The 18,693-nt window shown below is 44.9% G+C and overlaps 2 protein-coding genes across 2 annotated transcripts; both read left to right on the top strand.

Moving 5' to 3' along the window:
- The first annotated feature begins 16 nt into the window (after positions 1-16).
- Positions 17-10,563, top strand: fam199x (family with sequence similarity 199, X-linked). Its single transcript, XM_079249762.1, has 8 exons — positions 17-86; positions 1,412-1,599; positions 4,669-4,888; positions 4,983-5,141; positions 5,217-5,378; positions 5,482-5,665; positions 5,757-5,860; positions 8,941-10,563. Exons 2-8 carry the CDS (start codon positions 1,433-1,435, stop codon positions 9,112-9,114), a joined length of 1,170 nt encoding a protein of 389 aa, XP_079105888.1. The 5' UTR covers positions 17-86; positions 1,412-1,432; the 3' UTR covers positions 9,115-10,563.
- A 2,314-nt stretch (positions 10,564-12,877) lies between these two features.
- Positions 12,878-16,737, top strand: smim19 (small integral membrane protein 19). The gene is made up of 3 exons (XM_079249871.1): positions 12,878-13,118; positions 13,200-13,324; positions 16,152-16,737. Exons 1-3 carry the CDS (start codon positions 12,985-12,987, stop codon positions 16,205-16,207), a joined length of 315 nt encoding a protein of 104 aa, XP_079105997.1. The 5' UTR covers positions 12,878-12,984; the 3' UTR covers positions 16,208-16,737.
- Positions 16,738-18,693: the final 1,956 nt, after the last annotated feature.

The raw sequence follows: 18,693 nt of genomic DNA, 5'->3' as shown, positions 1-18,693 counted from the left end.
TCGCGATAACTGATCGGATTACGTCACTAAAGAAAGGATTTGCAAATGGAGGTGGAAGAAATGGTTGCTGTTTGAACGCCTAAAAGGTTGTTGTTTTCATATCGACGACACATTGATTGCAATTTAGTTAAGTTTTTTATTCGCATCTGTTTTTATTACGGACACTGGATAAGTTAGTTTTCGTGTTCTCGCTCTGTAAACGCTACGTTAGCATTAGCAACATGCTAGCGACATTTACCATGTTTTTGGAGGCTTAATGTTCATGTTGGCTTTTTGTAAACAAAATACGATGTAAAATCTGTTATATCCACATTGACTGTGTAAACTTTACTGTGAATTTAGTTTTAGTTTGTTCGGTTTGCCCCTTTCCCTGCGCTTTACTATCATTTCTGCTAGTTAGATGCGCTAAGCTAATGTTATTTATATCATTATGGTTTTAATTTTCACTCCACGTGGGTTTCTGTACAGCAACCTCACCAGTTTACATTTTTACATTTATTTGCAGCTGTAAATGTAATTTAGCCTGGAAGATTGTGCTACTTGTTAACAATGACTTAAGGGCATGTTTATAATAACTTAGATCCAAAACAGATCGACTAAAACAAACAAGTGGGTCAATAATCAGGATGGCAAACCAAAATAAAATCACCCAAAAGGATTTTATTCATTATTAGAAATAGATTTTGACTGAAATTACTCAGCCTGCTGATATGTAAGAGTTGGATATCTCCTAAAATGTGTCAGCATCTGTTAAAGCTGTGACAATACACTTCAGTCCCGATTCGATTCGTTTCCGATTATTTGGGTGCCGATTCGATTTAAATTGCGATTCTCACAATTCTTCGATATTGCTGATTTTTGTAGATTAAAAACAAAATGTATGAAACTTTTTTTAACTTGTCATTTTCCTTCATTTAAATTAGGAAGAAACAACCCAGTAGCCAGACCTTCATTCTGCTGCTAAAATGCCCAAAAACACAGGTTAAAATATCAATAAAAATGACAAAAATGTTATAGTGGATTATTTTTATTTGAAAAAATTTTGATTTTTTTTAAAAAACAAAAATCGATTTTAAAATTGTAAAGCAAAAAATATCCCAATTTTTAATTTTTTGATTCAATTTTCCCACCCCTAGTTTATACTTTAAGCAGCGGCATCAGTGATGTTTGTAACCTTATAATTGTGTAAACAGTCGTGATCATCTGTAAAATTCAGGTTCACATTTTCTTGTTTTCAATACACAAATGGGTTGAATTTACTGGAATAATTCTGTGATTTTTTTTGGAGTAATTTTGTGTGTGTTAGTAGAGATTTATTGTTTACTGTTGTGACGACCTGTCTGTAAACAAAGTGTCCTTTAGCTATTTAGATGTTTTTTTCTTACCATGGCCTCTTGTTGTTTTGTTCCAGGAGCACCAAGTTCTTCCAGCCATGTCTGAATCCCTGTATGAGAAGTTTTTGGCCCCAGAGGAGCCTTTCCCTCTCCTCTCCCAGAGAGCCAACCTGAGTGATGTGGGAACGCTGGACGTCAGTGACTTCAGCTGTCAGCTGTCATCCTGTCACAGAACGGACCCTCTACACCGTTTCCACACAAACAGGCAAGTGAAAGGAACTGTGTACCTGTGTATGTTTAGAAATGTGACTCACCTTTCAATGAAGTACGGTCATTTTCAGAATATATCTAATTTCCCCTCCCAGTAAACCCAGTGTAATGCTGTAACTGGAAGGTTACCTGTTATTAGGGTCTATACGGACCGTTCTTGTGTCAAACTCCAGTCCTTGAGGGCCGGTATCCAGCTGTTTTTTGTTGTTTCTCTCCACAAACACACCTGATTCCTATCAAATGAATCCAGCAGCTTCTTGTCAACCTGTGTATTAATTTCAGTCAGGTGTGTTGGAGCAGGGAGACAACAAAATCTGCAGGAAACCGGCCCTTGAGGACTGGATTCTGACACCTGTGCTATAGATGCACATTACTTTTCAAGATGCATTGTGGGTAATTTTAAGAGCACTACTTTATTCTCTCTAGACACCCCTAGAGAATGGCGTGAACACCATATAGGACACTAAGCAGGGAATAGCGTCAGCGCTCGGCCACAGCGTCTCCACATGCTCCCACCATGTCTACAGCTGTGTGTGTTGTCGTTCTCAACTTCTTCTGTGTCTTTTTCTTCTTCGGGTGCTTTTTATTTGGTGATTTCTTCCACTGTTTGCTCTTTTTACTGGTTGCATTGCTGGTAAACGACTCAACACACGATGTCTGGTGGTGTTACTCCGTTTTCTGTATCAGGTGACGGACAGCTCATTGCAAATGGACCAAACCACGAGCGAAACGGTCCGTCTGTTTGCAAATCCGTCTTCTGCGTCCAGCATAAATGGACCTTAAGAGGACAACCACGCCTGAAAGACACTTCTCGGCTCAGGAGGATCCAGTCTGTGTCAGAGAAAGCAACATGTCCAAACGCTTTTTCACTGTTGATGATGTTATGTCTCATCCGAGACGCTAAAGAGACGAATAAACTTAACTCCCATCATGACATGCTTCGTATTTTACATTCAGGTTTACTGTTCGCCTTTCCCCCTATCCACCCCACGCTACAACTTTTTCATTCTTCATCTCCAAATGGAACTTTTTCTTTGTAAAAACTCTGGTTCTTAAATGGAGAGGAAGAAATAAATGATTGTTTGAAAAGAACATAAACTTGAAGTTGTTTTCAGGCGTTATTCGGTGAAACGCAGCGTCTGCAGGTCGGTGAAGGTGAACAATCTGTTCAGCCGATCTATTTAACATCTGCTGAGAGAAATATGTTTACATAACACCATGTGGACTGGTTTCAGATGGTATTACTGCTTCTTGGAAACCATGGATTTATCAGCTCAGATCATTACTGAGAAAAGAACAGTTAAATAAATAAAGTTTAGACGCTGAACTCGCCTGCTGTATTCTGTATTTGTACATATTTTGACCAGTTTAAGGATGAATGATCCATCTGAATGTTGTTCTTGTCATTTCGAGTTAAAGCTGTGAAACTGTCATCTTCTCTTGTCGAGCCCAGAACAAGTCGTCTGTATCGCTGATGTTTGACTGTTTTAAATGCCTGAAACCGCCTCGGCGCTGACAGTCCGAGCAGATCTGTGTTTTCTTACCGGTGCTTTTACACCACATTCACTCGTCCTTGTGTGTGTTTTGTCCTCTGAACTGTTTGTTCCATGTTTTGCTGGTTTGGTTAATCCTGCAGAAAAGTTTAGATCCGTTCTCCAGAACGGTGTGGAGGAGGTGAACTACTGGGATTTCCTCCTGAATAAACTGGTTCGCTTCGACTAAACGCCAGTTTATACTCGTATTTTGTCTGCGTAAGGTCGGGTACGGCGTAACGGCTGTAGGCTCTGCAGAGGCTCCACACACACCGCTACGCGAGCGGAGCTATGTGGAAATACTCCCATGTGATTGGTCAGTGTGATTACATGTTTCTGAGTGTTTGGATCAATATTGTTGTTCTAAAACAGGAAATACTGTGAGAAACTATGAGAAACCTCCCCCCTGTGGAGTCTACCGGCCGATACCAGCTCTACTGCCACCTGCAGATTGTTACAAGAGGCCTTGTCACACAGACCAAGTCACAACCTCCTATCATACGCACACGTACCGGACTGCTGTTTCCCTGACGACAACCCGTACCGGCCGCATTCCCGTTCATAGCAGCCTAAGATTAGTGAGGGTGCACACTTAGTAGTCTGGTTATGGGTACAAAGATGAGGTGTGTACTTACCGGGTGTCGCTGTGTTCACTAGGGGCTCAGGGAAACCGAAGCCACGTTGGAGCTGCGCTTAAGACGCCAATGTGTGGCGCAATGCTTCAGTGACTTCACCGTCACAGGATTCCCGGAAACGCCACCTTATGGTGTATTATTGAACTGATTATCATTGTGATGGGGACATTGTTTCAATGGATTTCTGTGTGGAATGTTTATTCCTGAATGATTGTCATATAACAAATGAATGGTGAAGAAATCTAGGTTAATTGATGATAATTGGGGAAGCTTCCTGTAGCAGGGCGGAGCGGCAGGTTTATAAGCAGCTCATTCTGAGCTAAGCACTTGTGGAGAGTGGGCTGGATGAATTTAGAAAAACTGGCATTGAGTGAATTTAGCGAGGACAACTTTGTAAATATTGTACATATTTGGGTTGATTCACTGAACATATCACTGCACTTAAGGAATAAAGCCACCCTAACAGTCACAATCATCTTCTTTAACAGCAAAGAACCCTGTGACACAGATCCAGGAAAGGAAGTGCAACTCTGCGCTTTTCCCCCACGCTTCAGTATAACACACGTCAGGCCTGACGGAGATGACGAGTGTAAACCGGCCTTTAAAACTCTACCTCCATAGAGGGAAAATATTTCAGTGCTTGAACAGCTCCAGGGTTCAGGGGTTGTTTAGCTTTTGATAGTTAAACTGGTTTAACCGAGTGAACGGGGGCAGAAATACCCAACAAAGCCTGAATTTGTCGCGACGCTTTCTAGTCAAACCACCTGCAGCACGTGTCAAACCGCAGTGTGAACACGTGGACAGCTTCTCTGACCTTCGTATTTTTGTGTTTGATAACAGGTAGAATTTCTAAAGTAGCTCTCGCTGAATGCGGCGTGTGCTGTCTGTGGTGTGCAGGTGGAACCTGACGTCCTGTGGGACCAGCGTTGCCAGTTCTGAGTGCAGCGAGGAGCTCTTCTCCTCGGTGTCCGTGGGGGATCAGGATGACTGTTACTCCCTCCTGGATGACCAAGAACTAACATCACTGGATCTGTTTCCGGAGGGCAGTGTCTGCAGCGACGTCTCGTCCTCCATCAGCACGTACTGGGACTGGTCTGACAGCGAGTTTGAGTGGCAGGTAAGTTATGCAACACTTTGATTTTATTTGTGCTACTTCATCCATCATGTACAGACGGATGTGTTTCATCCTTTGTCGTCTTCACACCTCCCAGTTACCAGGAAGCGACATCGCCAGCGGCAGCGATGTCCTCTCTGACATCATCCCAAGTGTGCCGAGTTCGCCGTGTTTGTTTTCCAAGAGGAAGCCGAAGCCCCACCCACACCGCAACCTGGATGAGCTGCCTTGGAGCGCCATGACTAACGATGAACAGGTAAGCAAAGCCGTCGCACCTTCGTGTCCTTCAGCAGCTGGAGCGAAAGTCTAACCTGTTTGTTTCGCCTCACAGGTGGAGTACATCGAGTACCTGAGTCGGAAGGTCAGCACGGAGATGGGTCTGAGAGAGCAGCTCGACATCATCAAGATTATCGATCCGTGTGCTCAGATCTCTCCCACCGACAGCGAGTTCATCATCGAGCTCAACTGTCTGACTGATGAGAAACTCAAACAGGTGAGCGACATGCTGACACGCTCGCCTTTACTCCAGCTGTTTACGGTGTGGTTGTGCACGGAGGAGTTCAAACACACCTGGGATTTTCTGTGCACTGTCACAGGTGCGTAGCTACATCAGAGAGCACAGCCCCAGGCAGCGAGCCAGCAGCACCAGAGAGGGCTGGAAGAGGGGCAGCCACAGCAGCGCCAGCACCGGCGGCGTTAGCGCCATCAGCAGCAGCAACGCCAGCATGGTCAGCTCCGCCAGCTCCTCCACCGGCTCCACAGCCTCCAACTCCGTTGCAGGTAACGTCCACCTGGCTAATCAGCCGTTAACACACACGTAAAGCTGCAGCTGCTTCCTCTGTTACAGCTGTGGATGTTTGTCGTGTTGCAGGTGGAACTGCCTCCGCCTGCAGTGGAAGCAGCGTTGCCAACATCAGCAGAGCCCACAGCGACGGCAACCTTTCCAGCGCCGCAGAACGCATACGGGACTCTAAAGTAAGAAATGTGAACAACGAACAGCAAGCGCATGCCGCGCCTCCTGTGTCTCCTTCAGATTTCATAAGAAAAAATATCGGCTTTATGTAGGATTTATTAATAATTTTACAGACATAATTCATGATTTAGTTTGGTTACTTGGATTAATGGATACGCAGTAGATAATAGTCAGAGGAAAAAACTTAAACGGGGAAAATGATGGAATTAACAACAGACCTGAAGAATCCTGCATCGTAATGGAATTGTGAGGCTCCTAAGCCGGTACAGCCCTAGTTTCCACAGCCAACCGTATCTTCACCTGGTAGGTGTCAGCTAAGTAGCGGCGAAGATGTCGGCTACGTAGAGGCGAAGGTGTCGGCTTCGTAGAGGCGAAGGTGTCGGCTTCGTAGAGGCGAAGGTGTCGGCTTCGTAGAGGCGAAGGTGTCGGCTTCGTAGAGGCGAAGGTGTCGGCTTCGTAGAGGCGAAGGTGTCGGCTTCGTAGAGGCGAAGGTGTCGGCTTCGTAGAGGCGAAGGTGTCGGCTTCGTAGAGGCGAAGGTGTCGGCTACGTAGAGGCGAAGGTGTCAACTAAGTAGCGGCGAAGGTGTCGGCTTCGTAGAGGCGAAGGTGTCGGCTTCGTAGAGGCGAAGGTGTCGGCTACGTAGAGGCGAAGGTGTCGGCTACGTAGAGGCGAAGGTGTCGGCTACGTAGAGGCGAAGGTGTCGGCTACGTAGAGGCGAAGGTGTCGGCTACGTAGAGGCGAAGGTGTCGGCTACGTAGAGGCGAAGGTGTCGGCTACGTAGAGGCGAAGGTGTCGGCTACGTAGAGGCGAAGGTGTCGGCTTCGTAGAGGCGAAGGTGTCGGCTTCGTAGAGGCGAAGGTGTCGGCTTCGTAGAGGCGAAGGTGTCGGCTTCGTAGAGGCGAAGGTGTCGGCTTCGTAGAGGCGAAGGTGTCGGCTACGTAGAGGCGAAGGTGTCGGCTACGTAGAGGCGAAGGTGTCGGCTACGTAGAGGCGAAGGTGTCGGCTACGTAGAGGCGAAGGTGTCGGCTTCGTAGAGGCGAAGGTGTCGGCTTCGTAGAGGCGAAGGTGTCGGCTACGTAGAGGCGAAGGTGTCGGCTACGTAGAGGCGAAGGTGTCGGCTTCGTAGAGGCGAAGGTGTCGGCTTCGTAGAGGCGAAGGTGTCGGCTTCGTAGAGGCGAAGGTGTCGGCTTCGTAGAGGCGAAGGTGTCGGCTTCGTAGAGGCGAAGGTGTCAACTAAGTAGCGGCGAAGGTGTCGGCTTCGTAGAGGCGAAGGTGTCGGCTACGTAGAGGCGAAGGTGTCGGCTACGTAGAGGCGAAGGTGTCGGCTAAGTAGCGGCGAAGGTGTCGGCTACGTAGAGGCGAAGGTGTCGGCTACGTAGAGGCGAAGGTGTCGGCTACGTAGAGGCGAAGGTGTCGGCTACGTAGAGGCGAAGGTGTCGGCTACGTAGAGGCGAAGGTGTCGGCTACGTAGAGGCGAAGGTGTCGGCTACGTAGAGGCGAAGGTGTCGGCTACGTAGAGGCGAAGGTGTCGGCTTCGTAGAGGCGAAGGTGTCGGCTTCGTAGAGGCGAAGGTGTCGGCTTCGTAGAGGCGAAGGTGTCGGCTTCGTAGAGGCGAAGGTGTCAACTAAGTAGCGGCGAAGGTGTCGGCTACGTAGAGGCGAAGGTGTCGGCTTCGTAGAGGCGAAGGTGTCGGCTTCGTAGAGGCGAAGGTGTCGGCTTCGTAGAGGCGAAGGTGTCGGCTTCGTAGAGGCGAAGGTGTCGGCTACGTAGAGGCGAAGGTGTCGGCTACGTAGAGGCGAAGGTGTCGGCTTCGTAGAGGCGAAGGTGTCGGCTTCGTAGAGGCGAAGGTGTCAACTAAGTAGCGGCGAAGGTGTCGGCTTCGTAGAGGCGAAGGTGTCGGCTACGTAGAGGCGAAGGTGTCGGCTACGTAGAGGCGAAGGTGTCGGCTACGTAGAGGCGAAGGTGTCGGCTACGTAGAGGCGAAGGTGTCGGCTTCGTAGAGGCGAAGGTGTCGGCTACGTAGAGGCGAAGGTGTCGGCTACGTAGAGGCGAAGGTGTCGGCTTCGTAGAGGCGAAGGTGTCGGCTACGTAGAGGCGAAGGTGTCGGCTTCGTAGAGGCGAAGGTGTCGGCTACGTAGAGGCGAAGGTGTCGGCTACGTAGAGGCGAAGGTGTCGGCTACGTAGAGGCGAAGGTGTCGGCTTCGTAGAGGCGAAGGTGTCGGCTTCGTAGAGGCGAAGGTGTCGGCTACGTAGAGGCGAAGGTGTCGGCTTCGTAGAGGCGGAGGTGTCGGCTACGTAGAGGCGAAGGTGTCGGCTACGTAGAGGCGAAGGTGTCTGCTTCGTACTAGCTCGACGAACTATAACTAAGAAGAAGATGACAGTGAAACGAAAGAGAACGGTGGCCGTCCAGCAGATTGTGTTTCTTCTTCTTGGTTTGTGGCTTTAAGCATAAAGAAATTAGCAGATATTTAAATGCGGAGATTTTCCCCAATTTGTTCTTCTTGCTGCGTCGAAGGAAGTGATGACTCTTTCAACCAATCAGTGGATTGCAGCTTGTCAAATTCCACCTTCCAAAGGTCGGATTGGTCAGATGTGTTGGTTATTCTTGCAGGTGCAAAGCCGTACCTGTTGGTGGAAATGGCGGAGACTTGAGGTTAGAGACGTCAGTCCGTTTTGGTTCATCATTCTGAGTTTCTTACGGCGTGTAGTCAGGGATCAAAAGGTCTGAGGACTGCTGCTGAAGATGAACCTCGTGCAGGATGAGAGTTTTTCTCTTCACAGAGGAGCATTTATCTAGTTTTACCAGGGAACACTGGCGTGCACAAACAGGGAAAGCAGCTGGGGATAAAATGCAGCTGTAACACCAACAGGTGATTAAAATACACACCAGTGTTTACATACACACATCTGGACTCGCGCTGCAGATCTGACTTCAGTGTTTGTTGCTTTATTTACACCTGAAGTAATCCAAGTGATGGACTCCACGTTTTTTAACCTTTTAGTTGGTTTAGTTTATTTTTCTTGAGTCGTATAAGTCCACCATCGCTGACCTCCCGCCCTCACCGCCATGTTGTCTTCCAGAAACGCTCCAAGCAACGAAAGCTCCAGCAGAAAGCTCTCCGCAAGCGGCAGCTTAAAGAGCAGCGGCAGGCTCGCAAAGAGCGCCTGAGCGGACTGTTTCTGAACGAGGAGGTGCTGTCGCTACGGGTGACGGAGGAGGACGATCACGCCGATGATCTGGACATACTGATGTGACACCAGTGAATCGCTCAGTGCTCCCTCTACGCCTGCGATGTCTTCACAGATCCACCGCCATAGAGCTCTCTGACCACGCTAACCTCGCTGCTGCATGCGTCGGCTCTCAGTAGGCTGTTAAAGCTTTGTAGTTTACTCTTAGTAGCCTAAAACTTAAATATATTAGCTGCTTATAGAAATGGTTCCATTGCAGTCGCTTCTATGCTAGTCGCTGTGATGCTAAAGCTTTGATAAGAAATGGATCTCAGCCCAGCCTGCTAACAGCCAGAAGCTAAAGCTGAAACCAGCAACCATTAAAAATAAATACGTACTAATAAAGATGGATATTTCTATCTTAATATAACTAATAATAAGATGCTGCTGATGTAACCAGGACAGGCAGAAGAAACGCCCCCACTCAACCGAGTTTACACTCGTTGTGACACAAAGTCTGGATTTTGACACTAAAATGAAGCTGTTTTTCACAAAGTCTTAACTTGGAGCTGGAGTTAAGTTTCAGGAAAATGCAGATGTTTATGTTGGGAATGTTTAAGCGTGAAGCGAGCTGGTCTGTCTTTCCATCCGCTGAGTGTCGTGGCTCCATTTCCACCATCAAGGCTTAGAGGGAGCACTGAACCGCTGCATGTCCGCCTCGTCGCCCACACTGAATCCTCGTGTGGTCCCGGATCCACCAGGTGTTGTAAATAAGTGATAAATAACCAGATATTTACAGCTTGCTTTGGGTTTTTCTTTGGTTATAGTTTGTTTTGAGCTTTCTCTTTCCGTTTGTGTATAAATTTCCACTGCAGTTTAAAAGCTCATTACCTGGTCTTTGCAATATTGAGTCTTACGACGCCTTTTGTGGCATTTCATTGCATTTTAAACGCGGATATTTGTTTTTCTTTGGATAACGGCCACTAAAATGATTTGATCACCATGGCAGATGCCAAACGTGAGGATGAGGATAATCTGAGATAATGTGGCCAGTTGTGCTTAATTTACTCTGCAAGACATCGATGAAATGCCTCAAAACAGCCTTTTTGGAGATTGTAGCTACCATACTGTTTACTTTTTCTATAGTTTTTCTTGCTTAGTTGAGTTATTTTGTTGTATTTTTGTTTTGTTTTTCCCTGTTTGTTTATTAGAAACTCTTCCTCAGCTTCTGGGCTGTGATGTAAGAAACCACTGGCCTAAAAGTCTGCTGTCATTTTTAATAAAGTGTATTGTTCACATGTAAAGTGAATAATTGCAACATTTATGTTTAAAACAGCTTTACATATTGTGTATCAATGAATTATTAAAAATATATTTTGAAAATGGAGAATTTTGACACAAAAGAAGGTAAAAAAGTATTAAAATGTGTGATGCACCGACATTTGTACATAAGGTATGAGCTGCAGAAAATGAATTAAAGAAGCGTTTTAATGGGCGGGGGGGGCTGTCTTTAGACCACTCAGTTAAGATAATATTGTGAACTTGACAAATAAACTGTTGCATCCCAACACATTTGTACATGTATGCGTGTTTGTTTGAAAATGGATTAATGGTTGTTGTGAATATTTTATGGATGACCATTTAATAACCAGTTTACGCCCAACGGCTCACACATTTAAGCATAGTTACGGTGTCTCTCAGTGGACAAAAAAGTGGGAAGTGAGGAGACTATATAAAAAGTCTTAAAGTCATATCTTTTAATGGTGTTAGGCAGATGGAATCTTGTCCCTGTTATTTAACTTGTACATGAAAGAGCTTCCTATGCGACTAACAGCATTTAACACTGGCTGTCTGATTGGTGGACTGTTGGTGAACCATCTTATGTAGGAGGATAATGTTGCATTCAGTCCCAGTAGCGCTGGGCTGCAGCAGCTCCTCACTATATGTACTGAATATGGTGTTGAATATGACAAAGTATAATGTCAGTAAGAGTGCTGTCTTGATATGTAGAACCAAACTGGAAAAATGGCTTAAGTTCCCAGTGTTTAAACTTGCTAATGCACCACTTGAGGTCTGCCTAAAGGTTAAATACCTTGGTCATTTTTAGAGAGATGATATGTAAAGGCAATGTGGTAAATTAGAAGGACAAGCAAACACCATCACACGTAAATTTTTGTTTTTTGTTTGACTAAAGTGAAAGTTTGCTTGTTTAAAGCGAATTGAACTCCAGTTTAAACAGCTCCTTTGTGGTCTTCTTATAAAAAAATCAGCCATGCTAAAGTTACAAGTTGGATATAATGATGCTATGAGAATAATCTTAAGAGTTCTCAGAGGTGGAAGTGCAAGTCAGATGTTTGTCACTACAGGAGTGAGAACACTCAAAGCACTTTTAAAGAAATTTGATTGTTTAAATTTATGCAACGTCTGGACGACTCTACAAACAGCCTCATTATAGCCAAGGCCGGATTATCCACTGGGCATTATGGGGACGGGCCCAGGGGCCCACGCCCACTTGGGGCCCATGTGGGGCAAACACCAGCATTTTGGACATGAAACAAAATGTACATAAAAGCCAGATAGTTACACCACAGTGTCTAGTGTATTGCTATTGGTACCACTGACTGAGAGATGTTAGAAATGTTGTTTCACAGCGTATCATTCACACTTTTCATCATGTTGCGGTGGGGAAGGGGACCCCTGGAACATTCTGGGCCCAGGGGCCTGTAAACTTTTAATCCGGCCCTGATTATAACTCTCTCAAGTCCTTCTGAAAGTTGCTGCTGTTACTTATCCAGGCTGAGGATGCACTGGTTGAAATGTATGTATGTTAGCTGTTGTTGATGATTTTTTTATGAGTTTATGTGTCTTCTTTGTCTTCTATTTGTTCTTTTATGGACTTGAGTTTGTTTTAATAAAATATATTATTAATTATTGCTAGATTTAAATAATTTTACAATCTACTCCACCTTTTAAATAAAGATAAGCTTGTGGGGAATTATTCTAGCTTCTGTAGGAGCAGCAACATAGACAAGCAACATAGTATATCACATAGACATCATAGATACGCAGACGCCTCTTGAGCGTTGGCGAGTGAGCCAGCATCGTCATCATATTGGATGGGTCTTTGCTTTCCAGTCTTGCTGCAGATCAATGTAATTTTCCCACATAACTGTTTTCTGTGGAACAACTCGTATATATTACACACAAACAACACACTTTACTACAAAACTGGATTATAAATAATGTTCACACAGTGAATAATCTACTAAATGCAAATGATAAATTTTACTCCTATGAGGTGTTTATAGAAAAATATATTGATGCTTCACAGAGAGAGTTTTACCTCCGCCAAGGAAGTTATGTTTTTACCGGCTTTATTTGTTTGTCTGCAATACCCGGCAAAATATTAAAAGCAGATGGTGTGGAATTACATTTCACGAGGTTGAATAATAATTCATTTGACCAGATAAAAATAGATAAATCCAAATGCATCAATAAACAATCAAATATGTTAGTATGGAATTCATTTATACATTTACTTATATTGTAGCTACCTTATGTCTTTGTTAAATAGCATATAAAAAATGTTTTAGAATAAAAGCACGTTGTTTTTTTTAATATTTTACAATGATCAGTATCATAACAATATATCTGTCATTTTTAACAAACCAAACAGTGAGAAAAACTGGTGGAAAATTCGTGAAGTTTGTGGTTGGAACTACACCTTACAAATAAATGCATTAGAGGCTCAAGGAGACCCATCCAAGATGGCGGCGTGATGCTACGCGACGTCCATGTATATGACGTCTATTATGGTAATGAGGAAACCCGGAAGTGACGTAACACTGTTTACAGTTTGCAGCAGCTTAGTCGTTAGCCAACGGGAGCTAACGATGCTAATTTCTCTAAACTAGTAACTATATTTCCATATTTACAGACAAGTTTAGATAACTTCAGATGGGTGCTCACGGGAATATGGGGAACGAGCCTGAGTCTATAGACTACTCGGTGCACGAGGCCTGGAACGAGGCCACCAACGTGTACCTGCTGGTTATACTGGTCAGCTTCGGCCTGCTCATCTACGCCAGAAAGTAAGCCCGCTTTTACTGGTACCTTTGAAGCGATGCAGAGATGTTCCTGATAAAATGTGGCTACCTGTGTGTTGTGAGTAGAAACAAGAGGAAGATCATGCGGATCTTCTCTCTGCCTCCCACCGCTGGAAGCAGCCCGGAGCCCAACTTCTACGACAGCCTGCAGAAGGTCCGTCTGCGGCAGCAGCTGGAGATGTACTCCTTAGGTAAGCTTCCTGAGGTGGAATTTATGCACATAATGTTGTTTTAATATGTTACTCCTTTATTAAAGATCTTTCATGTAGTACTAAATATATATTCTGCATAGTTCAGAAAGCTTGCTTTAGTAGGTTCATGCATAAAACTGAATGTTCTGTTCAAGGCCTGTTTCAGCTTTAACTGTTGTTATCTTAAAGCTGTCAGTTGTTTTGTTTAGTGCTGCCAGGAAAAGGTTATGTGTAGGGATGTGATGATATGCTTTTGTCCAGATTCGATTACGAATTTTTTCGGTGCCGATTTGATTTAAATTGCAATTCTCACAATTCTTTGATATTGCTGATTTTTGTAGATTAAAAACCAAAAAAATGTATAAAACTTTTCTTTTTCTCGTCATTTTTCTTGGTTGCAATCAGAAAAAAACAACACAATAAGCCAGACCATCATTCTGCTGCTATAATGCCCAAAAAGACAATTATTAAGACCAATAAAAACAAAACTGACAAAAATTTTATAATGGATTATTTTTGCTTATTTGAAAAAAAAATAGATTTTTGTTATTTATATAGGTTTATTTAAAAAAAAAGATTTTGTTTTAACAGATTTAACAGATTTTTAAAAAAAACAAAAAATAGATTTTAAAATCCCGATTTTCGATTTTTCTATTCAATTTTCCCAGCCCTAGTTATTTGTGTATGCCTAAAGATGGCTGTAACACCCTGAGCGGGGGGCAGACCACTCGAGACCTCTCGCTGGCAACATCTGTAAATTGTCAATACATTGAACAGAAAACAGTTGATTTGTGGATTTACTTTTCATCAGATAAATTCCACGATACTTCAATTTACTATTCAACAGTTTCACCCCAGACTGCTTCTCAGTGCTACTGAACGTCTTAGATGAAGTTTTCCCTCAGTGGGATGGGGTCTCCTGTTCAGAGGCGTCAGGTGAAGACAGCTGCTGTGAAGCCTCTCCTGGAGAAAAGGGTTCTACATGCCTCCATCAGGAACAACTACACACCTGTCTCTGACCTTTGTTTCATTTAAAAGATAACTGAGAAAGTTGTGTTTAACCAGCTTAATGAAAGAAAGTGGGAATCTTGATAAAGTTCAGTCAAGCGTCTGACCTCACCGCAGACCTGAAACAGCTCTGGTTAGTCGTAGGTTGAACACTGATTCTGGTTAAGCATCAGTCCTGGTTCCTCTGGATCTCAATGCTGCATTCACTGCAGCTCAGAGAATCCTGTTGGACTGGCTGGAAAACTGTGTCGGACTTTCTGGAGCTCCTTAACTGGTTCGGCAGCTTTGGATCTGAGCGAGAGGCCGTGACTCGTGGAGTCCCTCAGGGGCCGGGCCTTGGACTTCTTCTGTTCAGCTTTTATCTGCTCCGTTTGGGTCAAATACTACAGAACTTTAAACATAAAATAATCACAGTTATGCAGATGAAATATTACCAGTGAAAGTCAGATGTTGCTTTTTAACCAGGCTTTAACAGAATTATATAAAAAATAAACTCTTGGAACAGGCGTGGACAGAATGATGGTACCCCTCCAAGGTGTGTCCACCAATCAGCATCACAGGTGTCCGTCAGTGGGTTATATATCAGACTACAGGGAGTCACTGTGCTGCTTGCTGACATGATCTGTACCACAGTCAACATGGACCAGAGGAAGCAAAGAGTTGTCTCAGGAGGTCAGAAAGAAAACTGTAGACCTGCATGTTAAAGGTGAAAGCTATAAGAGCATCTCCAAGCAGCTTGATGTTCCTCTGACTGCAGCTGCATGTTATTCAGAAATCTAAGATCCATGAGACTGTAGCCGGCCTCCCCGGACTGCAGGAGGAAAACTGATGACGGATGATACAAATGATAACAAAAGAACCCAGAAAGACCTCTAAGGAGATTAAAGGTGAACTTCAAGCTGAAGGAACATCAGTGTCAGATCGCACCATCTGTTGTTGTTTGAGCCAAACTGGACTTAATGGGAGAGGAAAATAAAATAAAAGCCAGATTGGAATTTGCCAAACTACAAGTTGACAAGCCACCAAGCTTCTGGGATTGTCCTACAGACAGATGAGACAAACATCAAACTTTCAGCCACATCAGATACAAGTTCAGATGGAGAAAAGAAGACGTCCCTGCTGGGAAACATGGAGGGGGATCTGGTGTGTTCTGGGGCTGCTGTGCTGCATCTGGCATAGGGGGTCTAGAATCTGTGCAGGTACAATAAAATCTCAAGACTATCAGGGGATTCTAGGGGGAAATGTGCTGCCAGTGTCAGACTGCTTGGCCTGTTGCAGGTCATGGTTCCCGCAACAAGACAATGAGCCAAAACACTCGGCTAAAAACACCAAGAAGGGCCCAGAGGAAAACATTGGACTGTTCTACAGTGGCCTCGTCTGTGGCAGGAGCTGAAACATGGCGTCTGGAAACCTGAGGCAACTGGAGCAGTTTGCTCACCAGGAGCCAGAATACCTGCTGAGAGGAGCAACAAAATATGAAGTTATGGGTCTCATGTCCATGCTTGTTTCATGACTTTATTTTTATATAATTCTGTTGAAACGTGGCTGAAAAGCAACATCTGACTTTCATTTGTTCAATCTGATAGAAGTTTATTTATTTCTGTTTGTCAGATTCATGTTATTTCAGGGACCGCTGGGAGTTTTCCTTCCAGTGAGAGAAGAGTTCCTACCTGTCCATGTGTGCATGTTGCAACTGGAAAGGCTTGTCAGTGAAAATGTTTAATGAAGAGTTTAAAACACGTCGCCATCAGTGTCTTTTTGTGTTTTTTTGGCCTGTTTGTTTTACTTCAGCTTGTGTGAGTAAACTTTCTGTTTGTAGCCCGGAAGTTCGAGCAGCAGCAGCAGACAGACAGCGTGCAGCTCTCCATGGAATAAGAAGACGACGGCACTCGCCTTGTTTTATCACCCCAGCAAACACCTGATGTGTGTTTGACACGGATTCGGCTGACGGACTCAGATGGCTGCTGGAGATCCTGCAGGACGTCTGCGTCCTCATTCGCCTTCAGTTGTCTTGATGCATCGTTGCAGATTCAGCAGGATGGATGAAGAAACAGTCATGGACACGTTAACAGAGTGCCGCAGCGACGGCGTTCTGGTGATAACCTGCAGCTGCAGCAGGAGAAGGAAGTATTTTCTGAGCCTCCATCACTGCTGCAGCTTGCTGGATCTGCTTGTTAGGCATGTATTATAAGTGATTTGTTAAAGTGTTACTTCTCAAATGTGTAAATAAAGCAGAGAAAGGTGAAGTGATTGTTGGATTGAGTCATTCGCAGCATATTGTGCACGTTTCCATGTCATGTTGGCAGACTGAACCATTGTTAGTGTTCATCATGAGGTCACACAGACTGTTTTACGTCATCACGGTGGTAGAGGCACCAAGTTTTCTGTGTGTAAAATACCGGTTTGTCAGCAATAAAGAGTGCAAACACACTCCGTCTCCAGTTCATTTTAGCCTCGGCGAGCACCATTCATGTGTTTCTCTGCAACTAATTTATCTTGCAGTGCTTCTTTGCTGCGAGCAGGAATTATGGGTCGCCACAAATGTCTGATCAGCCAATCACGTGGCAGCATTTAGTCATGTAGACGTGATCCACCTGGGGTCCTGTCTGCCCCGGGGGCAGAACATGCAGAGCTGTGGGATTCATGTTTACACTGTTCATATTTTATTAAAAGAAAAAGTTTTATGTTGAACTGTCGACCGTCAGGATTCAGACAGAATAAGTTTTTATGGTGAAAATATTTTAAAGGGTGAAACTAAGCATGGTTTCATTACGCAGTGGGGAGGGGGTCTTGCTAGTATAGACATGAAGGGGGTCTGTAGCTTGCTAGTATGGGCATGACGGGGGTCTTGCTAGTATGGGCACGACGGGGGTCTTGCTAGTATGGGCACGACGGGGGTCTTGCTAGTATGGGCACGACGGGGGTCTTGCTAGTATGGGCATGACGGGGGTCTTGCTAGTATGGGCATGACGGGGGTCCCTAAAGGAAAAAATGTTGGGAAACTCTGGTCAAGTTTAATGTGAGCATCAGAATGAGGAAGAAAGGGGACCTGGTGTCGTAGAACATGGCATGTTGGTATGAGAAGTTCAGAAACTGGTGATCTACTGGGATTTAAACTCACAACCATCTCTGCGGTTTCCTGCAGTAACTCTAGCCCTAGTTCTCTAACCCATCTTGCAGGGTTTAGCGTTTCACATGAAAAACTTCTGCACCTGCCTGTTAATGAGCCTTTGGTTTGAGTCAGGTGTGTTGCAGCAGGGAAACACTGCAGGGTGGTAGGTCTCCAGGAATACTGGTTTCCAGGGAAAATATCCAGTAAGCAGCATTTCCCTGACAGTTTTCGCAGCTGCAGACGTTCCTGCTGCAGAGCTCTGCTCGGCCTCTTCGTGTTGCATTTCCCGTCCAGCTGATCGTCTTCCTGAACTCAGGAGCTCGCATTCCTCCACCTCGGCTCCCCGGGCGTAAACGGTGTTTCCACACCGACTGACATTTTGTCTGAATGAGCGTCAGGTCCATCGCCAACATCTCTCTCTCTCTCACACACACACACACACACACCCCTTTCCGTCTTACAAGCTGGTGTGTGAGTCATAAATCCAGATGGCTGTGAAGGTATCCTGCTGGAACTGGATGAGAGCAGGTTTACAGAAGCAGGGAGATGACGGCGTCCACTAACTAACCGCTCCCCTTACCCAGTTAAAATAAAAACTTCTGCAAGTGTCTGCAGGTAAACGGGGGGAAAAGGACATCATGGTACAGTGAATGCAGCGTTGCTCCTCAGCAAGAGGAGAAAACTAGATTTAGAAACAGTGTTTTAAACTTTAAGCATCTGAGCAGAAAGAAATGAAGTCATTTCCAGCTTCCAGAAGCAGATTTTATTCTCACTGCAACATCCTGCCGTCTGTCAGGAAGTCCTCCTGTTGCCATGCCGACCCGGCTGCAGATGGCAGGAAGAGGAGTGTGATGTGTGATGACAGGAAACAGCTGCGATGATCAGCGGACGCTTCTCACATTCACAACTAAATCTAAACTTTAGTGGCAGAAACTGGATTTCTGACTCATCCAGCAGAAAGGAATAAAACACACATTTAGTGTTGCTGCATAAACACAACAGATCGTTTCAATACACGACGAGCTGCGGCGAAAACATTGCTTTGGTCTCCAGCTTGGCACAACGCTTCAAGGTAAAATGTACAAAATGCTCCAGGCATAAAACGTGCAAACCGTTGTAAACCACGAGTAAAATCAGAGCGTTTAAAAGAAACAAAGTATAAAAATACAAAGTAAGGCAGCCAGTAGCAGCAGCATTAGAACCACAGAGAACTGGATCTGCACACGTCGGCTACGGATCAAGTAGCGGG

This window comes from Telmatherina bonti, assembly GCF_933228915.1.
Source record: "Telmatherina bonti genome assembly, chromosome: 12".
Lineage (NCBI taxonomy): Eukaryota > Metazoa > Chordata > Actinopteri > Atheriniformes > Telmatherinidae > Telmatherina > Telmatherina bonti.
Note: the sequence above shows the minus strand (reverse complement) of the source record. Positions and strands in the feature narration are given on the sequence as shown.

Excerpts from the sequence above, each read along its gene's own strand:
- fam199x (XM_079249762.1), top strand. The coding sequence starts at position 1,433 with ATGTCTGAATCCCTGTATGAGAAGTTTTTGGCCCCAGAGGAGCCTTTC. Across the intron at positions 1,600-4,668 it reads CACCGTTTCCACACAAACAG|GTGGAACCTGACGTCCTGTG; the intron begins GCAAGTGAAAGG and ends TGTGGTGTGCAG. Across the intron at positions 5,379-5,481 it reads CTGATGAGAAACTCAAACAG|GTGCGTAGCTACATCAGAGA; the intron begins GTGAGCGACATG and ends GCACTGTCACAG.
- smim19 (XM_079249871.1), top strand. The coding sequence starts at position 12,985 with ATGGGTGCTCACGGGAATATGGGGAACGAGCCTGAGTCTATAGACTAC. Across the intron at positions 13,119-13,199 it reads CTGCTCATCTACGCCAGAAA|AAACAAGAGGAAGATCATGC; the intron begins GTAAGCCCGCTT and ends TGTTGTGAGTAG. Across the intron at positions 13,325-16,151 it reads GCTGGAGATGTACTCCTTAG|CCCGGAAGTTCGAGCAGCAG; the intron begins GTAAGCTTCCTG and ends TTCTGTTTGTAG.